The sequence below is a fragment of the Dysidea avara genome, chromosome 6, assembly GCF_963678975.1.
Source record: "Dysidea avara chromosome 6, odDysAvar1.4, whole genome shotgun sequence".
Classification (NCBI taxonomy): domain Eukaryota; kingdom Metazoa; phylum Porifera; class Demospongiae; order Dictyoceratida; family Dysideidae; genus Dysidea; species Dysidea avara.
Genome location: NC_089277.1, coordinates 5,819,557 through 5,837,932, shown reverse-complemented (window position 1 = coordinate 5,837,932; position 18,376 = coordinate 5,819,557). Strand labels below are relative to the sequence as shown.

Genomic DNA, 18,376 nt, shown 5'->3' with positions numbered 1-18,376 from the left:
ACCGAAACAAGCTGAATCGGAGTAGTACGTAATATCCAAATACTGTAAAACAATAAGAAGTGAACATCCCTACTATGCTACACGCAGCATTATACGCTGTCCCTAATCTAATTTAAAATTCCAAATTTTTTGTTATACTTGTAAGTATCAGGCGGTTATAGGTATCTACCAGCTGTCCATCCAGTACCACTTACAGTAGCGTAAGTGTTTTAATTCAAAAGGGAAATACAACTGGTGAGTACCAGAGATAATTACAATGGTCAGTCAAGGGACATTTGTCAGGCTGTTTGGCAGTCCATTAAGCTATTTGATCTGTCATCATTGTCCGGTCATTAATCTTGGCTTGTGTAGGCAGACTTTCCTAACTCTATTAGCCAAAACCATAACATCAACTCTTAAGTTTATTCATTGAACTGCTTGGGAAGGCTGTATAACCACTGTAATAACAATTACTCACTTCTGTATGAAGCCTTAAAAGATGTCTGGCATTTCATTCTATTCTTTCTTGTACTTGAACATGTAAATCTCTATTCGTTATATTGAGATGGCAAGTAGGAAGTGTAGTTTCTCTGTAACAGAATTATCTGGAAGTTCAAGCCAGAAAGTGAGAAAACTCTCAAGGGCTTTTTGGACAAGTGGAAGAGGGTACCTCACCAGACAATGACATGGCTATGCTGTGAACTTGAAGAGTAATGTTGCAAAAGGTTTGAACAACACATACACTTGTGAAGGAACTTCTCCCTAGCTTGGATTACTGACTAAAAAAAGCTAAGTAATGTGATTGATCATGCCACAAGTGATGCACACAAGACTACTATGTCAAAACTGAAGGATGAACAGGTAAAATAAAGTGATCTGTAGATAAAGCTCAGCTATTGGTCAGTCCCTTTTAAATCTTGATGACGGCACTAGGCAGAGAAAAAAGGTTTGACATTTGCTATATGATGGGCTAAGGAAAGCCTTTCATTTGCCAAATACCCTGCAATTATAGAACTTGAGAGCAGGCATGTGTGCTGGGTCCAGCTATATGACTATATGAAATTGACTGACTATTAATATATGCCTAAAAACTTGAAAAACATCAATCTTGCAGCACTCGTTTTCAACTACTTCATGAGGGGGGGAGGGTGGCATGCCCCCAGACCCCCTAGCATCTCACCTGTCAAGTCTGACTATCATGATAATATGTCAGATCAATGTTTTTGTATGGACTGACAAAGTGTCAGATAATTATCTCTAAAGTACTATGGAATAAAATGGTGGATGTGCGCTTCTTTATTTGGCCTCTAACCTTGCAAATACGGTCAGGCAGGCAGGCAGGCAGGCAGGCAGGCAGGCAGGCAGGCAGGCAGGCAGGCAGGCAGGCAGGCAGGCAGGCAGGCAGGCAGGCAGGCAGGCAGGCAGGCAGGCAGGCAGGCAGGCAGGCAGGCAGGCAGGCAGGCAGGCAGGCAGGCAGGCAGGCAGGCAGGCAGGCAGGCAGGCAGGCAGGCAGGCAGGCAGGCAGGCAGGCAGGCAGGCAGGCAGGCAGGCAGGCAGGCAGGCAGGTAGGCAGGCAGGCAGGCAGGCAGGCAGGACAATAATTCAAGTTTCAGTGATTTTTCAAATAATTATCCAGCTGCTAGTAAGCATTTTCTTGATCTTAATGTTGTATTTGATGACTACTTTTATTCCATAAAGGTGATTTTTGTTGAATAAGATCATGTCTCTAGGATGGTAACGCAGCATTTTAGGTGGATCACATCTCTTTAGGGGCAATTCCTACCAAACAAGTACACAGAAATATCGGAATTTTCAACTAGAGTAGGGACCATAACACATCAAGAAAAAGTAAGTTGAAAATTCCAAATATTTCTATGTACTACTTTTTTTTGTAAATAAATTATTATGGCTGGTGAACCCACGCTTATCGCATCTGAAATAGCACCGCGCACCCCAATTATCTGAAAAGTGAAGTATCCATTACATTTCATTGTCAGTTATTTTCAACCCGTTACATAGTATTTCAAATCAAGAACCATTCGAAAAGCACCTCTGCAATCCATACATACTGAATGGTGCCACGCACCCCAGTTATATCAATTATCATCTGAAAAGTGAAGTATCCATTACGCTTGGCTATTTTAAACCCGTTACACAGCAGTACGAATCAAGAACTGTTTGAAAAGCACTTCTGCTATCAATATAGCCACTATGACAAATACGGACGATTTCCATTATGAAGAAAAGCCATAACGTGCTATCGCCAAATCGATACTTTTTGCTGTCAGCAAAGATGAATGGGACACAAAGGAGGACACTGGTAAGTCCATGAAGAATGCATTGTACATAATGTGGTATGCCAAAAAGCACCTCTCGGGCTGAAGCGACGTCAAACAGTGAAAAAATCAAGCCTGTAGCCTTAGCCATTATCAAGTTACGCTTGTCTGAAGGCATCAGTCAGTCAGTCAGTCAGTCAGTAGAAAAATCTGTATTTTTAAAATTCCGTAGCAACTTCTTGAAAGTGTTTCGAGTCAATCTGAAAGCTTGGTTGGGCTTAGTTGTACCAAATCAATACTGCCTCATCGTCGTCAGAGAAAGTTGAAGCTGGTTTTTGGGTGATATTATTTCGTGGACCATGCCTACTCCTTTGTGGTCCCTACTATACACTACTATTATAGTGTATGATAGTACTACCATATTGCTTGATAACTAGCATAAAAATGACATTAGTATGCATTAGTTCTTTTGTGCCCTAGCTATATAATCAATGCAAAAACAGTCAAGCTGTAGGGTGCAACCTCCAAAAGCCTAAAGAGTCTAGGAAACTGATAAACAGACTAGCTACACTGTTAAATTTCACAAAACCACACCTCCACATTTCTGCACTGTACAATCAATATATCAATACATCAACATGTATACATGTATCAGAGTCACAATACAGCTAGAGTATCATGATATTCCAATATATCAATATGTATCACACATCTCTACATATGATTTTTGTTTGTACTTGTGAAGTGTCCAAAACATGAGATTATAATTAAGCCACTATACAGTATATCTTTCCTGTGATAAATACTGTATGGCTATAGCAAACACTTACAAGGACATCACTTCAATGATCACCAATTGGGTATATCTCCATCCCCCTAGTATATTGTGAACTATACTAAACCACAATACATTAACTAGGAATACAACCAGTTCGCTTGATCATTCTTTAATCCAGGGCAAGACCACGTGCACTATGAAGCGCTAACAAAAAATATTTTTATTCAACATATAGTAGTCATACTATCTGTTGAAAGTAATAAATCACACAACAATGGTTATATTGTTATCACTGATGATTACTGCATGTTAACATGAAAGTCGTGACCACCACACATCGTCATCACTGGAAGTCTAATTTTTACTCCATAAAGGCAGTGTTCTATAATCGTGATTCACACCATTGTAAACAGTAAACTGAGTAGAATTGAAACATGTATCACACCCCAATGTGCCCCTTCCTCTACTTTTTGTACAGAGACTATTCAGATCACATGAAATGTTTTTAGTACTTGCACAATATTCGTTATGCGTTCATGCATCAACCCCCCCTCCTTTCATCATTGAAGATCACTCACTGTAGCCATAGCAATTATCCAACCAACCATTAAACTGATTTCTCCACTATAACATGAACTATTATTATTATTGTGTTTACTGTGCAAAACCTCTTACAAAGAGTATATACAAGCACAGATAATAAATCAGCAAAATTAATTATGTGGTTAATTGATGTTCAGCTAGCCTTGCTTTAAATTGGTCTAAACTTGAACAGGTGATGAGGTCGTTGGGTAAGTTATTCCAAATCTTTATACTTGAAGGGAAGAATGAGTTAAGGTATGAGTTTACTCTTGTGTTTGGCTGTAACAGCCTCATTGAATGACCTCGTAGAGAGTAGTTAGATGGAGCTGGTATGAGTATGGTATCAGCCGGTATATCTATTAATTGGTGCATGATCTTAAACATTGTAATTGCTTTCAGCTGGTTTCTGCAGTGAGCCAGAGGTGACCAATTCAAATTTTGCAACATATTTGTGACACTTGCATATGAAGAATAATTATTGTACACAACTATCTACACATATCACTGATTTTATAAGGTTTTGGTACACTAATGAGCTTGACTTGTGGTAACTCACTTCAGTTTTCATTACTTACATACTTTACATAAAAATACAATTGACAGCTGACCACTTAATACATACATGTAGTCATGTACACCTGCAATGTTCTGCCCACACTGGTCAGTAGTGGTTCAAAGCAACCAGTATCTCTAAAATCCAACCAGTACCCTCTTAAATCCAACCACTACAATTCTTACATGTAACACTTTGACACCTCAGATCAAAGGAGTCGCTTTGTATGTAGCCCAGCTAGCCAGGCTACATATGAAATGTAGCTGGTCTACAACTGGGCAATGATTATATACATGTTGATGCTGAAATCGATTGTGGGGATCAATCAACACTCACGTGATTAGGATGCACGACTTGGATTTCGCTATGAAAACCACTCAGACAGAGAGCATTTTGGTATCCTCGCCATTCTACGAGTTGAAAAACATTGGGCTAAGGTGAAAACTAGTGCTATAGCTTATTCATCGATCGTTTCCCACGTTTTCGAATACGGACACGCACCCATTACAAAGCTACCACTCTGCACGGAGTAACCACTCTACAAGCAAGCTTACCTGTCTAGGCCTTTAGTGAACTGCATAGTTTTTCCATAAATGATTCAATAGTACTGATTAAAATAATAAACTTGCGTAACGAAAATTCTCCATGATTAAGATATGTCCATTTATCATAACCGAACATAACCAGAACGTACTAGCTGCAGACCCATAATCGAAAAGTTTAGGTATACACATATAATACATCCAGTGGCTGCACTCGTATTGGTTTGAGTAATTGATTGCTCTGTACAGGCTATCAGCCTGATAAGTGTTACATATTAGTAGTAACACAGGGCATTCAGGCTATGCCCGATATGTATGCCCTCATGTCCGTGTTACCACTATTACATGTACACTTGTATATTAATGTATAACATAATTAGCTATAAAAATTGTTCATATTCTCATAACAATCATAATTATGGTCAACTCACCATGAGAAAATTATAGTATCAAAGTGACCATGAGCATGTGTACAAATATAGAATTGCTGTGTCCACTGAAGCTGCTAGCCTTCTAGATGATTGTGACTTACGAAATGTTGCTCATCACCTTGGTCACAGTAGTGAGCAAACTAGCCGACAACAGTAACTCTCGAGTCCCAATGGTTTAGTACTGGAACAGCTTGTCATTCGGTCCATTTAGGATGGCCATGGGCGACACTAGACTCACGTAGACAGGCCCTACTCTACATGTTGTGCTTATTGATAGATAATTACAAGTGCTTAGCTAGAAGAGGGTCTGGAACAAGTAGCAAAATTATTCTGATACCCTGAGCTCTTTCAAGCTGTCAATGAAACTCTTGATTAACTTTCATCATGCCATGTCATACTGTGGACTGGTGGCTTATACTACTGCCAAAGTGAAAGGAATTCGCTAACAATCCACAACATGATGAAAGTAAACCAGGTGTTTCATCATTATCCTGAAAAAGCTCAGGACAACTTTGCTATTTGAACTGACTAAGCACTTATATTATCAACCGCTAGGCGCTTATAATTATAAATCAATAAGCACCCACGAAGAGTAGGGTCTGGCCACACAAGACAAGGGCAATACTAGGATCATTACCTTCACCTGATACTTGGTATTGTCAGGAGCTCATAAGTGCCACAAAACGCTTATAAGCTCCTGTTATCACATCATACATCTCTAGTTAGATTCAGTGTTTGTGCAGTGCATGGATTAGTTACTGTAAAATACATACTTGTTCATTGGAGATAGAGATGGTCCAAAGGCTCAAATCCAAGTGTACATCACAGGAAACTGTAAAAAGTAAATGATATGACATGCCTTAATATTTACAACACACAAAAGGTGTACTGCACTCGTATTGGTTTAATGCATCACATGGCTTCTTTATTTGACCAAAGAATGTTTTACAGTCCATATTAGGAATGATAGTGGTAAACAACTACCATAATGGGAGTGACTATGGCTATAGCTAGTTAACATTTAAGACACTTGCTGCATCAGAAAGTGATAAATCCCATGCCAAGATGTGATCCCAGTGGTAACACGTGGCTGTATCGATTTCCTTGGTCACCAGGTAATATGAAAAGGGTCTGGTTGAATCTCAATAGCTATCTCTGGTAAGGACCAATTACCTAAAGCCAGCAATAGCATAACTGAGTATACATAGATAGCTACGTATATGGTTGGCTTCTGCGCAATAAGCACCACTCTGAATGGCTTCAACACCAGTAACCATCACCAGATTTTCAACGCACTAAACTGTTTCTTGGAACCCTGTCCCCACAGTAAACAAATGAAAACGGTCACTCTGGCCACGCGCGACCAAGGGATCACACCGTAGTGTAGGGTGGCAGCTTAGTGACAGCAGCCCACCATTACTGCACCACCACAACTGTTTATAGTGTCTATAAACATGATAGCTATATAAGTAATTCATACCTTCGTTAGGCTACGACGTGACAGCTGTCTCAGCACGTGGCACACGACAACACAATCTGGGCAAATGTCTTCAAATACGCATGCGTATAAAAACATGGCTGCCTCAGTGACAACAGATATCTTGGTGAAGTTTGTACGGTACAAAGTATCCACAGTCAGGTGGAGACCTGTTAGTCAAGGTAGTCTGCAAGAATCCGACGTGTTCGTTACGGCTAGTTGGGATAATGGGGTGAGACGATCACTATTCAGTGTACAATTCTAATTAAAGCTCTCCATCTTATAGACGCGTAATAAGCTCAGCCTGTGGCAAGTGATCGAACACGATCTTGCGTCGACAAAAACCAAACATGAAGCGTGTCTGCTATCTGACAGACAAGTTTGTTCTAGTGTCACAGGCATTCAGGTATGTGCCATAGCCTGTCATATGTTGTGTAGCAAGCTGTCTGTATATGTAACCAGTGGTGCCTAGTTTGATGCATGTCAAACCTCTAGTCCAATGCCCATCGGTGTTCACATATCATGCCAGATCGGTAAGGATGTTGGATTATTTACATAGAAAGTCATGTTGCATGATATTGGTACAGCAAATAGTATCAGATTTTCACTGTAATTTGTGACACATGAGTTGCAGCTATGATTACTTATGCATCTATATCAAATGTTAACAATCTCCCAGCTCCAGTATGTGGGGATTTGTCAACTTGCAAGAGTAAAAACCTCTCTACTTGGGCATATAAGAAGTGTTTCTCAAATCCCTACCAATCTATCAGTAATCTCCACTGTAGGCACAGGAATTCAAAAGTTTGCATGTACAGCGTTGTGTTTCAGGGGGTTAGGGGGAATACGACACGTGTCACGTGTACTAGTATGTGTGACATGGAATTTGCTACATCAGAAAACGTTTCACATGAGCCCAATAGGTCCTGTAAATTATACTGGTGGCGGGGATCACCTGGGATTACCTCAGCTTCTATTTTATCTGTACTTTACCGTGATGTAAATTTTACAACTATAAATGGTTCCATTAGTAGATTTAAAGTAATGATGACGAATGTCTGTCACATACCATGAAGAGTGACAACAATCTTTTATCTTTTAATGACTATATACAATCATTCATGCCTGATATTTATCACTATGAACACATACCAGAAGTGCATTTGTATAAAATACTTTTTTCTAGTACTCTGGTAGTTTATTGGTATTCTTAAATGCATGTCCTCCCCCCCCCCCCAGTTTGGTCTGTGAATGCGTCAATTTCTTGCAATTCAAATCAGTTTGGTCTGTGAATGCGTCAATTTCTTGCAATTCAAATTCCCCAGGTCTGGGACAAATTTGTAAATCCGTGGGGTAAAGAGTCATAGCTTCATTATATGCCTACCGATGTCATGCTTCACCCACACCAGTCAGGTAGGGGCACCAAGACAGGTAAGGGTGGGATTGCAAAAGCTGTAGAACAAATTTCCACCGTCTGTGATAATTAAAATAGAAAATGAACAAACTATTGCTACTGTATGAACATCAGTAGCCATATCAATGGGTGAAAAATCCCATATCAGTGGCCAATGTTTTGTTCAATGATCAATCTGATAACTGTGCTCCTCTATAGTCAGTAGGCGTTCACCTGAGCCCCCGCCAAATATAATAATATCAAAGAGGTGAACATGTGTTCACTCCCAATGGTTTTGTATTGGAACAAGCATGTTTTCATGTTGTAAACATGTTACGTTTAAAGGGCTTCACAGCGCTACTAAATGTTTGGGCAGCTGGCCCATGTAACAAGAAAGGAGGGCTCGGGTGAACATGAACAGACTATAGCCACTATAATGTGGTGGTATATCCATTCACAGTTAAATTCTAGGATATACGCAGGAGCTCACAAGTGCAACACTTACGATAAGCTCCTGGTAGGATGTCATGGTTTTCCTCCCAGTGTGAAGTCTACAGGTTAGATGCTTTGGAAAACTTGTGGCAGTGTTTTATCACAATGTGTTGCTACACTTTGATGATTTTTGTATTGTTTTCTGTTAGTAGTCTTCAACTGAAATATTGTGGCTTTGTTGTCATCTTGAACCTGTACAGATTTAAGGCTGATTATCAAGTTGTCCTGAATTTCCATGTCAGTCATGTGTACACTAGAGATGCAACGATACAGTGTGTAGATGTATCGATATATTGCCTCTGGTGTATCACTATACAGTGATATATTGCGCGATACAGAGTGGAGTCTAAGCAATGGTCTATGTTGTTTTTTAATGTGTTTTTTTTGCTTTTTAAGAGAAGCAAGTGAGCTAATATTTCTTTGAGAAGCATTACATACTACTCAGTTTAACCACAATGTACAATAATTTGATTGTCAGCCATGTTAACAAGCCACGATATGTCGATATATCACGATACACGATATATCAATACAGTCTGACTTTGTATCTATACAGCGATGTTGTCTTAAAACAATGCGATATATCGATATATTGTTGCATCTCTAGTGTATACATACTAAGGGATACTCGGAATCTTAACAAATTATTATTATTATTTGGAGCTGGAATGATGGTAGCAATTACAACATACAGTACAGTCCACTTACAATTTACACACATGTGGAATTTTGTGTGTGGTGCCACGCATCTTTCTGCATGGGAATGCCATGGCCATGCATGTGAAATTCTACGGCCATGCGTGATAAAAGCCATGGGAAATACATGAAAAACACAGCATGATTATTTAGTCAGTGGTGTATTTCAGGTGCAGTGTAGCTACGTACCTACACAGCTATTTTGTAGCCATTATACTGTACTTATGTATAGCTACACTGTGATTACCCTGTCTTTTAAACGTAGGTCTGCCAACATCACTATCTACCAAACTCTAGCACCCATCTACTAAAGGAGCTTAGTACAGATCAACATGTTGAAGCTTCAGAAAGAGCTCTTCATTATATTAAAATCTAGGTCCACGTTTGTTTCTTGTTCATGCAGTTCCCATAGCTACGTAGTTTAATATATACGTTGAGGTCAAAGTTCACATACTGGACATGTTAACCAATTTCTACTCCGCTTACCAGCCAGACCCCACATCAATGCCATAAAGTCTTCACACTAAATTTGACAATAGCCATGAGGTATTGAACTGGCTTGAGTGTAGCTGCTGTACAAAATTTTGTCTCTTCTGTGGTACAGCACACCTGAATGTGATGACACTGGGTGTGGCAAAGCGTAGTTGTCATCCTATAGCTAAATGATTAACAACAAGTAAAGTGACACATATTTAAACTTGTAGTGATTATCAGCCAGACAGGCTATGGAAGACGTTGCTCTAGATATATTGTAAACATGCTTTAGGTGTACATCACACACATGGTAGTATTCCCGGCCATGCATGGCTGATCCCACATTGATGTGTTGCAAAAAAAAACATGGCCATACATGGTAATGTGAATTGTAAGTGGACTGTGCTGTAGCTATGTGAGAAATCCCTACATTAGTATGTTACCAATGCCAAAGTAGGGATTTTCCCACGTAGCTATGTTGTAGTAGGAACCATCATTCATGTTACTTGTTTCACTACTTTATATTGTTGAAACCCCACTTCATTTTTAATTTAGTTTATTAATTTGGTTATAGCATAGCTACATATGAAACATGTGGCTATAGAGTAAGGGCGTGGTGTGTCATGTCTAGTTTTTATAGCAAGACTGCAGCTGATTGCATTAAGGGGTGTGGTCATGAGAAATAACCATGTAGTTGAAGATAAAAGGAAAAGCAATGCACAGAAGGTACTCACCGGAACCACAAGGCACAGTGAGTTTGTTGTTGTGGTGTGAATTGGTGGCCACAGATTGCTTAGTTTGGCCTCTAGCCTTGCGACTGGTCAGGCAGGCAGATGAAAATGATTTTTTTTTTATAGTTCAATATCTAACTGTGTGAATCAGTGAGTGTATTCATGTTTTTAATGCTGGATTTGAAGTTACATACACTAAGGCTATTCCGTATAAGTAATTGTTATCGTATATCATGTTTCTATGATGGTGTTTACCAGCAGCATCTGTCACTTTTGGGGGAGGGGACCTTATTAAACAGTACTACCATACAGTTTGATAATAATACATAGTCTAATGTACACTTATTGTGGTGTTTATTTTGTTGTAGTTTATTGACTCAGACAAGATGGTGGTCAGTTATGACAATGGAAGTGTTGAGGTTTACAGGTGTCATCAGGACACACTGTCACCACCACAGACCCAGTGGGATGGGCTACACAATGGAGGCTGTACTGGTGTGAGTGTTAGTGTAGATGGTAGTACCATAGTGAGTGGAGGAGATGATAATAAGATTTGTCTACTGTCCACCGAGTCTACTGCTCCAGTCAGGATAATAGGTCAGTATTTCTGATGTTAGCCACAGTCAGTGTTGGGCAAGCCAAAAGTTAATCGCAATTACAATGTGTTATCTTCCAACATTTGTACATGATGGTGTACAATGACGGTGTACTTTTGCCGATCAATAGTCTTGATCCCGGGTCTGCAGAGCTATTGGTAGTACCCCTTTGAAACTTCACAAAGAGATGTGTAAAATTATGGAGAAATCATTCGTGTTTTAAATTCATAATTGTAGAAAATTATGCTGGAGGCTACTTCTAAAAACAGTCACCCAGTAAATACTACCCCTTGAATTAATATAAATTGGCCACACAACATGTTATAGCTTTGTTTCTTGCCTTGTTTTGTAACAATACATACAGTACATTAAAATTAAATGTATTTTGTAATTCATCAATTACATTGCTGTGCATCGCTAAGGAACGTAACTCACTGTAACACACAAATTATACACAGAAGTATTTTCTTAACTGTTTTATAATTAGTCTATCATGTTTTTGTAAGCAAATTCTCTACACAAAACTTCATGGCTGCTCTAATTTTCGTTCAGACATATTGATAGTTTGATTTGGTATAAATTAACCTCTTGATCGTGAATTTTGATCCCAGTTAAAAGTTCAGTCTACTATCAGAAACTTAGCTTCAATTTATAAAGTTTGTAAAAATTTAGACCTCCATGTACATAAGAGTTTGCAATTTTTTGAGAGGATCGACAATGCCTTTGTGAAACTAATCACAATGGTAAAGCAAAGTTTGCATGGGTATAGCAACTTTCATGAATTTCCAGATCTACTTTACAAATTTGTATGGCTGCCTTCACAAGCTTCAAAAACTACGTTTTTCTTATCATTGATGCTTACACAAACTTGTAGCATTTCAGTTTAAACTTTACTTACCATTCGCATGCCTATGTAAACACCTTTACACAGGATTATTCACAAATGCATCATGTTCTGAAGCACTACACGAATATACTTTATTGCTTACACCAACTTCCTTAGGCACACAGGTATGTATCTGATCAACATGAGGTTATTTCTTACATATTACATGTACTCATCAATTGATGATTAAATTGCATGTTCTTTTTTTTTCTATGCATTTACTATCATATCTTCCAACATTAGGCGCATACCCTGGCGCTAGCCGAACCCTGGTTACTGTAATTGTTTGGAACTCTGTGTGTGTGTGTGTGGTATGTGTGTCATTTCACCCATATGAGCCAGCCAAGTACTGCAGGCTGCACAGAACCAGTATACACCTTTCCAGTAGGTAAGTTTTCACTGTGAGGTGGTTTATTTTGTGCCGGCTTTAAAAATGGGGAATGTGAGTTCTTGAAAACGTTATGTATGCTTTTTGCAACGGGCTACATGGGTGTATAAACAGCATATCTGGCTTCACAGCCTACCAGAAATAGCAAATCCCTTTGAAGAGGGGGCGTGGCCCATACTTACATGAAGGAAAATGAAGGGCAGCCTCAAGGCTTTCTCGAAACAATTCGCATGAGAAAACACGATAGATACACTATAATTCTGTGTATAATTTGCAGTTTAAGTGATTGATTTGATTGATTTTTTAAAATTTAATTTTAAATTAGACTCATTTTCTGCGTAACGTATACAAGTGGTTCGTTAAAGTTATAGTGCATAGCAATGTATTTACCGAGTTACAAAATAATTCATGAATTACGAAATATGTTAAATTACAGTATTTACAAGTCTAGTAGTGCATTATGTAATAGCTATAATACAGGCATGAGGGCTTTGTGCCCGACTGCCCAAAGGCTGTAGGCCCGAGGGCAGATCTAGAAGGCATACATATCAGGTAAAGCCCGAATGCCCATGTTACAGCTAATATGTAACACTTATTAGGCTGATAGCCTGCCTGTACAGGGTGACCAATCACCCAAGCCAATACAAGTGCAGCCACTGGATGTATTATATATGCATACCTAGACCTGTGAATTGGTTATGCAATAATCGGTTAATCAATCGGTTATTGTTGAGGGTGATTGATAATCGGGCTATGTGTACAACAACCAGTTATGCAATTGGATCACATGACCACAGAATTGTTTACAACTTTGGCAATAAAGAGTACACTAAAGTGAGCAAGGAGGCTGTTTATTGTTTGTTTGTTAGGAATTAAAGCCACTCTTTCCCCTTACTTCTTATGTCAAACAGTACATTTGATTAAGAAAACACTGTTAATGTACAAAATGACAATGAAAATGTAAAAAGAATCATTAAGCGGTTAATCAATCGCTTATAGGGAGCCAATAATCGGTTATGTACCAGGTCACAGCTCTATTATGTAAAATTTTCGATTATGGGTCAGCAGTTATTACGTTCTGGTTATGTTCAGTTATGATAAACGGACATATCCTAGAGATGTCACGGAGAATTTTCGTTACGCAAGTTTAATGTTTTAATCAGTGCTATTGAGTCATTTATGGAAAAACTACACAGTTCACTAAAGGCCTACGTTACTCCATGTAGAGTGGTAGCTTTGTGATGGGGGTGTGTCCGTATTCTAAAGCATGCGAAAATGATGGATGAGTAAGCTATAGCACAAGTTTTCACCTTAGGCCAACGTTTTTCAATTCGTAGGATGGCGAGGATAACAAAACGCTCTCCGTCTGGGTGGTTTTCATAGCAAAATCTAAGTCGTACATCCTAATCACGTGAGTATTAATCGATCCCCGCAATCGATTTCAGCATCAATCACTGCCCAGTTGTAGACCGGCTACATTTTGTATGTAGCCCGGCTAGCTGGGCTACATATGAAATGTAGCCCGGGCGGCTCATTTGATCTGAGGTATGAAAGTGTTACATAATATTATGTAATGCATTACAAAAGTAACACATTATGCCCAACACTGCAACCACTATCACATCGAGATAGCTTTAATTACACTTTCTAATTATCTCACTTATTGTAAAAAATTTTTTGTAAAATAAAATCATTGTTGCAGTTTTGCTATGTATATTATTAACTGATGAATTCTCTTCTACACAGAGGATGCAGATGTTAGTGGTATCAATGCAGTGACATTCAGTCAACTAGCAGAAGTGTTGTCTGTCAGTTCAGTGGGTCATCTCAAAGTATGGGACCTTCGCAATACCAACAACAAACCAGTAAAGACATTGAAAATGTTAGCATATGAGCATAGTTTGTGTATCCGCATGAGTGCTCTAGTGTAGTGTACATATGTAGTGTGTGTGCATGTACGTGCGGGCAGGCATGTGTGTGTGTGTTAGTGTGTGTTAGTGTTCTGTGATACAGTGCATTTTGTGTATCACATATCACCATCAATAAACTGTTCAATACGATACTGTATCATGATACTATAATGAAGTGGTCATGACTAGTTATGACTGCTAATAATTGTAACAATATCCAATTTATCTGTACCTTAAAGAGCCAACACTGATTCTACATTCACTGTGTATACAAATTTCTTAGTTTATTCAGTGAGTGATGATAAACTACAATATGACAAATAGCTAGTGTGTTTAGTAAAAAAGCACATCTCTACCTGGATACCTGCCTCTATTACACCACCCAGACAATTAGCTACCACAAACATTTTAATGCATGCTCCCACAAAGGCTTGTCTGGATTACTTCACATTTTGATGAGTTGTAGTATCAGCAGATTATTTACTGCTTAGTCGTACAATTCTTTATACCTGAAGTGTAACCATTTAGAAGACCCTGATAAGAATATTTTAGCCATAACAGGTGTTAACAGCAGAACTAATACATGTGTATTTGTATGGCTTCTCATAACGTTGGATTTTTGTGCACATGTAAATAGAAAGGCTTTCTATATGAGTATCTAGATCACTGTTACAGTAATAGAGCAATCACTAGATGTTTCCACTAGAAAACTTTGATATATCAATATTTTCAAAGCACAGTATCATATCTTGATACTCACTTGCTGTATCGATATTTTGCCATATCGATATGTATTGCAGATCCCTAGTGTGTGTGTGCGTGCGTGCGTGCGTGCGTGTGTGTGTGCATGCGTGCGTGCGTGTGTGTGTGCGTGCATGCGTGTGTGTGTGAATAGAAGTATTTTACACAGCTTACATTCCTTGTATTGTGCATATGTGTGCACATGAGTTTGAACATGCAGTGTGTGTGTTTATCCAACTGTCACTCATGTTGTGTATGTGTGATGTACCTCATATTACAGGACTGATGATAGTGAAGGTCTACACTGTGTAAGACGACACCCTACCCACCCACACCTTGTGGTCACAGGACGTAGCGATGGCTCTGTTTGTTTCTGGGACTTACGTCATCATCAACAACCACTCTCTGTCATGGGAGCCCACACTGATATCGGTACGTGTCCGTGTGTGTGTGTGTGTGTGTTGTCCTGTCTTACATGGTGTCATTTCAACAGTATGGGAGGCTCAGTTTCATCCCAGCTACCCTAATCATCTCTTCACATGCTCCAATGATGGCTGCTTGTGGCACTGGGATGCTTCAAAGGTGGCACCAACATCCACTACCACCTCCCAAGACTCCTCCATCGCACCCTGGCTAACAAGGGATGTACTAGCCAGTGGTATGGACGTGATCAACCTCCTACCCAATAGTATACTACCCATTAACTCACTTGACATCGTGTCCAATAGATTGTTAGCTGGGTCAGACAATGAAGCCATATACATGATACCAAATATGAGCATAAATTAATGCATATCTTGTAACCATACAAACAGTAACTCGTGCATTGAAAATTGGCTAACTTTTGTAGGGGTCCATTAAAATATATAATTGGTAAAAATAGTACGAGTACAGATACATGAAAGTATATTTCAACATTTCATTCATTGCTATACTTGATGTTTGTGGTGGCCTCTATTGTGAAATCCACATGATTAGGTACTCACATATTATGTTTGCCCCAATGAGGTTGCTTTGCATTGCTCAGGCTTGTGATACAGGGAATGTAACACTTCTTGCGATTTCATGCGGTATTTGTATTGTGGTTGCACATGAATGTTTCTTTTATTTGAAGTGAAATAACATATGCTACCATCCCTAGTAAAGAAATTTGTTGCGTTTAAAGCAGACAATACGGATATCCATCACCATTATGATGCCAGATAGATCGCTTATAAAACCAAGCATGCATACATGCATTTCACATGAAATTTTTACAAGAAGTGTGTTAAATTCTCTGTAAAGACTTGCGCAGCAATTTCCTTGGTTATCCTGTGACACTTAGTCAAGACTGAGGTTTTCAGCAGTAAAACAGTAGAATTGTGCATGTTTATGTGGTCCATTTATCCGTTTATGAACAAGCTACCATATAGCCTAAATATTTCAAGGGGGGAGGGGATTTTTGCTGATTTCACGATTTTGGGATTACCAGTAGGGCTGCAACAAATATTCAATTCATTCGGATATTCATTCGTCATCTGGATACTAAATTTACCATTCGGATATTTGTTTACTAGCATATTACAAGTGTTTACAGTCAAAATATATAAATATTTCAGAGAGAAAGTGGCTGGCTGAATTCTAACATTTTTGCATTACTCAAATGCTACCGAATAGTTCGGTATTCGTTCGTTAAGACATCCAAATATCCGGCTACTAAATTTGGCATTCGTTGCAACCTAGTTACCAGCAAATATTTTATCTTTAGACCTATATAGCCTATTGGGAGTGTTTGCTAATCTGCAAAAAAATTTGTCCTTAGCAACATTGCTCAACCTCGAAAAATTAGCCCCTCAAAATATTTAGGCTATTATAGAGTATTGCTAAACTGTGTAATGCAAATAATTATCAGATCAACTATCAGTTATTGGCTTCTTTTTGTGATATATATGTTAGTAATTTCCACAAAGCCTATATCAGTACACCTCTAGCGGATCTGAGGGGGGGGGGGGGGGGGGGGGGGGCAAGGGGTGCTGTGTCCCCCTAGCCCCCCTTGGACCTACAGCACTACATTAATGCCAGAAAATAGAATCATACATTCAAACTGTATTCAGAAGTATAGAAAGCCAATGGGCAAATAGAAGACAACAGTTGTAAATGTACTTTACAGTTATAGCTAAAGCGAGACAAAATAAATTTGAAATTTTGTAAAGAGATCGAGATACTCTAATAGAGCAGTCACTACTCTAATAGAACAGTCACAATTCTAATGTCACAATTTTTACAAATCATAACAATGCTAGCTACTCCTTATTTTGATTTGGTATTACACTTTACCATCAAACAGGTTTGTCTCAGATAGGCTAACCAATCTTTGTATGCATTGCCTAGGAGGTCTAATTTTTAAAATTTTTTCCAACTACAATCTTAAAAACTGTATGTCCATCATTCATCCAGCTATATGCTGAATAAAGTTATGCAAATGAATATAACTTAGACACTACAATTCCATTCTTATCCTCTTCGTGGAATAAATGCTGTTGTGCACTAAAACTTCTTCCCTCCCTGACAGTGTCTCCTAGATCTGGCTATGCTCTAAAGTTTGAGTGTTTTAATACAGACAGGCGAGATCCGAAGTGTATTATTTCAGCAATCACGCACACATGTCAGGTATGGGACAAATGAGTATAGTACTTGACTAATATGATGTTTTGATTGTAATTGCTGAAAATGCGATGATTACAATCATGCATGATTACTGTGGTTTAATTTATTAAATGTATACAATTAAATGGTAGTTATTTTCATGCATGGATTGCACTAAAATAATAGAATGTGTAATTCAGAAGCTGAATTTTTGGACAAAACATGAGCATTGAGTTTATAGTTACATGGCTTCCAAATACAATATTGACAGGTAAAATCTTAAACAAGGACACTTGACCATCAGGATCCTTATTCTATCATCAATTTGGTGCTTAATTTGTTTCATTGGTAGCTACATTTCTGGAATTACAGTGTATCATGATATGTGACTGGATTTGCAAATAGTTTTCCACACACACCCAATTTACCACTTTGACAATCCTAACTTTGTATGTATATATATATATATGTCTGTCTTACTAGTTGTTTCATGTATTGGAGTGGTCTTGGCATGGAACAAATTAAAGCACTCATCGTCTAGCTTTTAAATGAAGCTTCCAACTACTACCATTGTTCTTCGTATACTGCCTAATCTTGCTGCTGATTTTAAAAAAATAAAGCTGTCATTCAACTTATGCATGCCTATTATATAGTGTAGTAGTTAGTAGATATGCCTGGCAAGTATGAGATTTTGTGATTCAAGTCCAACTACACTGGAACCTCAGTTATCTGGACTTCACTTATCTGGATTCCTGGTCTACAGAAATGACTGCTCTATTAGAGTAGTGACTGTTCTATTAGGGTAGTTGAAATACAAAAATGTTTA

The 18,376-nt window shown here is 38.6% G+C and overlaps 2 protein-coding genes across 2 annotated transcripts in view; one reads left to right on the top strand and one right to left on the bottom strand.

Moving 5' to 3' along the window:
- Positions 1–6,693, bottom strand: part of LOC136257852 (E3 ubiquitin-protein ligase TRIM71-like) — a 71,096-nt gene extending 64,403 nt beyond the window's left edge. Inside the window, exons 1-2 of the mRNA XM_066051175.1 lie at positions 6,622–6,693; positions 5,915–5,973 (exon numbers count right to left, since the gene is read on the bottom strand). The gene's annotated coding sequence lies outside the window, so the exon portion shown is untranslated. The remainder of the gene's footprint in view (positions 1–5,914; positions 5,974–6,621) is intronic.
- On the top strand, positions 6,686–15,864 carry LOC136257853 (nucleoporin Nup43-like). The gene is made up of 6 exons (XM_066051176.1): positions 6,686–6,850; positions 6,905–7,024; positions 10,773–11,001; positions 14,021–14,156; positions 15,206–15,357; positions 15,419–15,864. Exons 1-6 carry the CDS (start codon positions 6,686–6,688, stop codon positions 15,712–15,714), a joined length of 1,098 nt encoding a protein of 365 aa, XP_065907248.1. The 3' UTR covers positions 15,715–15,864.
- The last annotated feature ends 2,512 nt before the right edge of the window (positions 15,865–18,376 follow it).

Excerpts from the sequence above, each read along its gene's own strand:
- LOC136257853 (XM_066051176.1), top strand. The coding sequence starts at position 6,686 with ATGTCTTCAAATACGCATGCGTATAAAAACATGGCTGCCTCAGTGACA. Across the intron at positions 7,025-10,772 it reads CTAGTGTCACAGGCATTCAG|TTTATTGACTCAGACAAGAT; the intron begins GTATGTGCCATA and ends ATTTTGTTGTAG. Across the intron at positions 11,002-14,020 it reads TGCTCCAGTCAGGATAATAG|AGGATGCAGATGTTAGTGGT; the intron begins GTCAGTATTTCT and ends TCTTCTACACAG.